The sequence below is a fragment of the Lepisma saccharinum genome, chromosome 2 (genome assembly GCF_977018435.1).
Source record: "Lepisma saccharinum chromosome 2, izLepSacc3.1, whole genome shotgun sequence".
In the NCBI taxonomy this organism is placed as follows: domain Eukaryota; kingdom Metazoa; phylum Arthropoda; class Insecta; order Zygentoma; family Lepismatidae; genus Lepisma; species Lepisma saccharinum.
Genome location: NC_139230.1, coordinates 75,490,787 through 75,497,463, shown reverse-complemented (window position 1 = coordinate 75,497,463; position 6,677 = coordinate 75,490,787). Strand labels below are relative to the sequence as shown.

Here is a 6,677-nt window from a genome sequence, read left to right as displayed (position 1 = left end):
TGGCACCGATTTTCGTTCTTTGTTTGCATTTATTTTGGCCATTGAACATGTAATCAAATTAAATATTTTTGACTCTGAATCAATTTTACTGGAATGCATACCAAAGACTGCGGGTATACTACGTATGTGTTGGCTTGATTTTTGTTGAGTGTCAGTTTCCAGAAAGCCCCGCACTACATTGGCTAACTGGCTGAACTCCACCCTGGCCCGAATTATCCTAAATGCGTCGGTTCCCGCACGGTGTCTGGTTAAGTAACAGACGCACAAAGACGATATATACATACATTTAATGTCTATAATACACATATACGAAGGACTATACAATAACTAAACAATATACACGAAGGACTGTCTGTTTTGCTGTAGGATGTCTCTACAGCGCACTTGTGACCGCGCGCGTGTGACACGGTTCTTCTCACGATGACTCTCTGATGACGACTGTTCTTTTCTCGTGGCAACGCCCAAGCTAAGAGCCTGGCTCACCTCTCGGGACGTTCCCGAATTTACCACCTCTCGGGACGTTCCCGAATTTACTTGTGGGTGTGTAAGTTCCCGAAATCAAGTATGCGGGAGGTTCCGCAGTTTCTTACTCCCACACACTTCACATGAATAACTCACACATATACACAAAAATGGAAAACAAGATAAAAAACACTAATTATATACATTGTTCACCGAACACACTCCCCCCCGTTGAAATATTAATTTCAACCACAATCAATAATTTCAATGTAGTACACTTACACTTATGTCTCCTTAGAATAGGGGAGAGGAGCAAGTTTCACAATTGGACGTCTGTATTGTCCATCAGCTGTTCGCACTGTCACTGATCGTACTAACTTGTCTGGTCCTGGATGAACTTTCACTACTCTTCCTAGCTTCCATTGCTGTGGAGGGGTAGATTCTTTCAACAACACCAGATCTCCTATCCGTAGATTTTCCTTCTTCTCCATCCACTTGGGCCGCTGCTGGAGTCTGGACAAGTACTCTGTTGCCCACCGTTTCCAAAAATGTTGCGTCATTTTTTGGATCAAATGCCACTTAGACAAACAATTCGACGTGGATGTTGTAAAGTCTGCTTGAGGTACAGCCAGTAACGAATCACCGGTTAAGAAGTGTCCTGGCGTGAGTGCCGTTAGGTCATTTGGATCACTACTCAACTCCGTTAATGGCCTCGAGTTAAGACACGCCTCTATTTGTGTCAATAACGTGATGAATTGCTCATAAGTGAGTAATGTTGAGCCCATAACTCTTTTCAAGTGATATTTCACTGCCTTCACTGAAATTTCCCATACACCACCCCAATGAGCTGCTCCCGGTGGATTGAAATTCCATTGTATGCCTTGCGAGGCCGTAACATCTGACATCGATTGGACGTGCTCTTTTTGTCGCATGAATTGAAGTAGCTTTTTCAATTCTCTGTTTGCCCCTACGAAGTTCGTTCCACAATCGCTGAAGATCTGGTTAGGTTTACCACGTCTGGCCACAAACCTACGTAATGCAGCAATGAATGTAGGCGTTGATGCATCATTTACCGCTTCCAAGTGAATTGCTTTGGTTGCAAGACACACGAAAAGGGCGACGTATCCTTTGGTGATTTTTGAAGACCTGAGTTGGCAACTCTTTATTGAAAATGGGCCGCAGTAATCTACACCTGTATTTGCAAATACTCGGCCTGGATTGACGCGAGGGGCTGGCAAACTACCCATGAGTTGAGTTGCTGTCAACTGTTTTTCCTTAAAACATTCTTTGCACTTAAACACAATTTTTCGAATTAAGTCCCTCCCTCGTATAATCCAAAAACGTTGCTGTAGGACAGCGAGAAGTAATTGTGGTCCCGCATGCAAATGTTTCAAATGTTCATGTTTCACGATGAGCTCTGTAAGTTTATGTTCACGAGGTAACAGAATGGGATGTTTCTTATCAATTGTCATTTGTGCATTGTGTAAACGTCCACCTACTCTCAGAATTCCCTCCTGGTCCAGGAAAGGAGTCAAATTGAGTAATGGGTTGTTTGAAGGCAAAGGATTCCCTTTTTTCAAATGCTTTATTTCTGTAGGGAATGCTGTAATTTGTGCTTGTTTCACTAACACAAGCAACGTGTGATTAAGTTCGCATGCTGAGAGGGGTCCAAACTGACGTTCATTAACACTTCGCTTGGTGTTATGCATAAATCTGAAGCACCAAGCCGCTACTCGTTGGAGCTTTGATAAGTTTGAATACTTGTTTACTAATAACTCCTCCACCTCGACCGAAGACTGTAATACGAGAAGACCCTTTTTTCTCTCTCTCTCAACCTCAGCTGTTGCTGCTGCGTTGACCGTGCGTGTAGGATTGAAGGACTGATTACGTAACCACTGTGGGCCGAAGAACCAAATATCACGTTCGAACAGGGTTGAGGGAGAAATTCCTCTTGTCGCCAAATCAGCTGGATTCTCTTCACTGCACACGTGGAACCAATTCTCTGCAGGGAGAACGTCGTGTATTTTAGCAACTCTGTTGGCAATAAATGTACGCCAATTAGAAGGAGAAGAGTTTATCCAACACAAAACTATTGTAGAGTCAGTAAATGCACGGATCTCTGTAATGTTCAAATGAAGAGCTTCCTTTATTGTCTGCAGCAAACGTATGAGTAACACTGCAGCACAAAGTTCGAGTCTCGGGAGAGTCACTTTCTTCAGAGGCGCGACTCTCGTTTTGCTTGCTACAAGATGCACTTCAATACTGCCGTCGCTGTATGTAGAACGTAAATAGGCAGTGGCCGCATAGGCCCGCTCGGAACTGTCACAAAAGCCTATCAGTTCGCACGTTAGCGGTTTTGAAGACACGATGCGCCTAGGCACCTTAACATCCTGCAACTTATGCAACTCCGCCCGAAAACTTCGCCATGCAATTTCTAGTTCTGGTGGAAGTACATCGTCCCAGTCAAGTTTAACTTGCCAAAGTGTTTGCATGTATATCTTTGCTTTGACAGTTACTGGAGATATCCACCCTAGGGGGTCAAATATTTTCGCGATGTCTGATAACAAAATCCGCTTGGTCAACTGCTCACGAATTGCGGGTTGCGTCACTGATATCGCGAATTCGTCACTCGCTGGATGCCATTCGATCCCGAGTGCTTTTATATGTTCATTTATGCTCACATCCAATCCAAAGTTCGTTTCTCGCAAATGTACCGGGATTTCATTCAGTACTCGTGTATTGTTCGAGCACCATTTCCGCAATTCGAAACCACCTCTTTGTAGAAGTTCACTTATTTGTTTTTGTAACGCGATAGCTTGCGTTACTGTATCACTGCCAGTCACTAGATTGTCTACAAAAAAGTCTCTCAATGTAATCGCCGCTGCTTCAGGAAAGTCTGCCTCTTCGTCGCGGGCCAGCTGTTGTAAACACCTGGTGGCTAAGAAAGGAGCACTAGCCGTACCAAACGTCAGTCTCTCTAATCTGAAGTCTCGTATCTCTTCTTTCGGTGACTTCCTCCACACAATGCGATGATATTCTGCATCATCTGGGTGTAATTTCACCTGTCGAAACATTTTGACAACGTCCGAAGTAAGGGCTATTTGATACGTACGAAAACGTAGCAACAAAGGCATTATGTCGTCTTGTATCTTAGGGCCTACAAGCAACTTATCGTTGAGGGAAACTCCTGTCGTCGTCTTCGCACTGGCGTCGTACACGATCCGTAAAGCCGTTGTAGAACTGTCCTTTTTGATGACACTATGGTGTGGTAGGTAGCAACTGCTTTCTTGGGACACAGGTAATTCTGAATTCGAAATGACGCTCATATGACCCAAGTCTATGTATTCCTGCATACACTCAGCATACTTTTGTTGACGTTGTGGATTCTTGACGAGTTGTCTCTCCATTTGTTTGAGACGCTGCACCGCTAGGGAACGTGAAGCACCCAGAACACCGCTTTGTTCTCGGAAGGGCAATCTCACAACATAACGACCGTCGATGTCACGTGCGTGTGTTTTCCGAAAATGTTGTTCACAAAAGTTTTCTTCTTCGTTGTACAGTTTTACCGATGGCACAGTCTCTATTTCCCAGAAGCGCTGTAGGGTAGCGTCCAGATCACTACATGACGCATGATGTGAAGACACTGCGCGTTTATTGCGCGGAACGTTAATTCTGCCCATAAGAATCCACCCAAGTGAAGTACTTATGGCTGTCGGTGTACCTACTGGACCTGCGACTTTCTCAGGTCTTAGAAGCAAGGGAACAATATCTGCACCAAATAAAATGTCTATTTTCCCTGGTTTGTTGAAGGACGGGTCGGCAAGATCAAGGTTATGTAGGTGAGTCCACTGTTGATCAAAAGTGAATTGCTGCTTGGGCAAATTATTTGTAATCTTCTTCACAACGATGGCTTTGGTGGTGTACGTTTCGTTGCCCGCTTTTGACCTAAACTGTAGGTCCACCATGGAACGAGAAGTACCGATACCGGTTGCCGAAATACCGGATATGGCAACACTGATGTGTTTCTTTCGAAGGCCTAATTGCTGACTACAGTCTTCCGTGACAAATGTACACTCGGAGCCCGTATCTAAGAGTGCACGAAAATGCCGAACGTTGTTATGTCTATCCCTCACGCCCACGGTGGCTGTAGACAAGAGAACTTCCTGCAACGGAATGGCTTTCTTCTTGCTGGCGATGTGGGACGTTACTTGCCGCGTAGAACTGGGATTTTCACTAGGAGAGAAGTGAAGGGATGTGTGGTGCTTTCTAAAGCACACCATACACGTGCGCGAAGTACACTTTCCGACGTTACAATTCAATTGCAAACAGTTGTAGCACAGATTGTTGCTTTTCACAAAATAGTACCGTTCTTTCACCGACATTTGTTGATACTTCTGACAAGTATGCAACCTGTGGTGTCCGCGGCATTTAGGACACACAGTTTCAGCACCTGTGTGATACGAATTCACATTCTTCTTTACTTGACGATCAGTAGACCTGGGAGGGGGTTTGCTGGACATTGGGAGGCTGGAGGTCACCGTAGACGCTGCAAGAGCTCTGGCACGCACATCCAGGAACGTAGTCAGGTCCTCGAACTTAGGCACTTCTGCATTCTTCAGGGAAAGTTCCCACTGTTGCCTAGATTCTGCATCCAACTTGTCGGTGGTGTGAAAGACTAAAATTGCATCCCAAGCCTCTACAGGGATGTCCAAAACCTTCAGCACACGCACACACTCAGAAGTGACGTCAATGAGCTTGCGTAACCCTGTAGCCGAGCGTGATGGCACACAAGGTTGATTAACCAAGCGATTAATCGTGCTGTTCACTATCTCTCTTTTGTTTTGGTACCGCGAAACTAGCAGATTCCACGCCTCCTCGTAGTTTGCATCCGTTATTGCGATGGACTGGATTAATAATGACGGTTCACCCTTTAATGCCGAATTCAAGTACTGCAACTTCTGAGCGCCACTGAGGTGTTTGTTGTCATGAACCGATGCCACAAATAAGTCCCGAAATGACAACCATTGATGAATGTCACCACTGAATTCTGGTAATGTTAGTTTTGGTAACCGAACGTCACTTTTCGCATCACTGTTCACCGCGACCGCGACAACGGGAGAAACGGCTTCCTTCTGTTTTTGGTACAGGGAGCCCAACAAGAACTCTAATCGGTCTTGCACCGCACTCAGTTCATCGTAGTACTCAGAGAACAATGTTTCTTCGCACTGTTTAGCGAGATTCACAAGTAATGCACTACAGTCTGCACTTAGTTGAAGGACCTTGTCTATGTAGACTTGAAGTGTAGCACCTTCCAGCGTTGGTGAAGCTGACTTGTTTTCAATCCGAGTAACTTCCCGCTTGAGGACTGTCTTTGACGCCTGTAACTGCTCCATGTTGACTCGTCGTACAAGAGACGCTAAACGCATATGGCGGACCGAGGGTGTGGCACGTTGACTCTTCTTCTGGCTCGTTGATTTCCCGACGACAAACTACCGGAATACGGCACGAATACTACAATTGCGACGCATCCGGCCCGGAGGACCATTTGTTGAGTGTCAGTTTCCAGAAAGCCCCGCACTACATTGGCTAACTGGCTGAACTCCACCCTGGCCCGAATTATCCTAAATGCGTCGGTTCCCGCACGGTGTCTGGTTAAGTAACAGACGCACAAAGACGATATATACATACATTTAATGTCTATAATACACATATACGAAGGACTATACAATAACTAAACAATATACACGAAGGACTGTCTGTTTTGCTGTAGGATGTCTCTACAGCGCACTTGTGACCGCGCGCGTGTGACACGGTTCTTCTCACGATGACTCTCTGATGACGACTGTTCTTTTCTCGTGGCAACGCCCAAGCTAAGAGCCTGGCTCACCTCTCGGGACGTTCCCGAATTTACCACCTCTCGGGACGTTCCCGAATTTACTTGTGGGTGTGTAAGTTCCCGAAATCAAGTATGCGGGAGGTTCCGCAGTTTCTTACTCCCACACACTTCACATGAATAACTCACACATATACACAAAAATGGAAAACAAGATAAAAAACACTAATTATATACATTGTTCACCGAACAATTTTCTTTCGCGTAAGTTCCCATGGCCTGTGTTTAAGTGCGCTCTTTGGCAGCGCCTTGTTACCCGTAATGCTTTGCAGGAACTCATTTCCGCCTTTGTTACTCGTAGTCAACTTCCAACTGAGAGTTC

At 45.3% G+C, this 6,677-nt stretch overlaps 1 protein-coding gene across 1 annotated transcript; it reads right to left on the bottom strand.

Annotated features, from left to right (window-relative positions):
* Nucleotides 1-746: 746 nt before the first annotated feature.
* On the bottom strand, nt 747-5,855 carry LOC145982531 (uncharacterized). The gene has a single exon (XM_083115986.1). It carries the CDS (start codon nt 5,853-5,855, stop codon nt 747-749), a length of 5,109 nt encoding a protein of 1,702 aa, XP_082972112.1.
* Nucleotides 5,856-6,677: the final 822 nt, after the last annotated feature.

Bases quoted from the DNA above. Each gene is read 5' to 3' on its own strand.
- LOC145982531 (XM_083115986.1), bottom strand. From the start codon at position 5,855: ATGGAGCAGTTACAGGCGTCAAAGACAGTCCTCAAGCGGGAAGTTACT.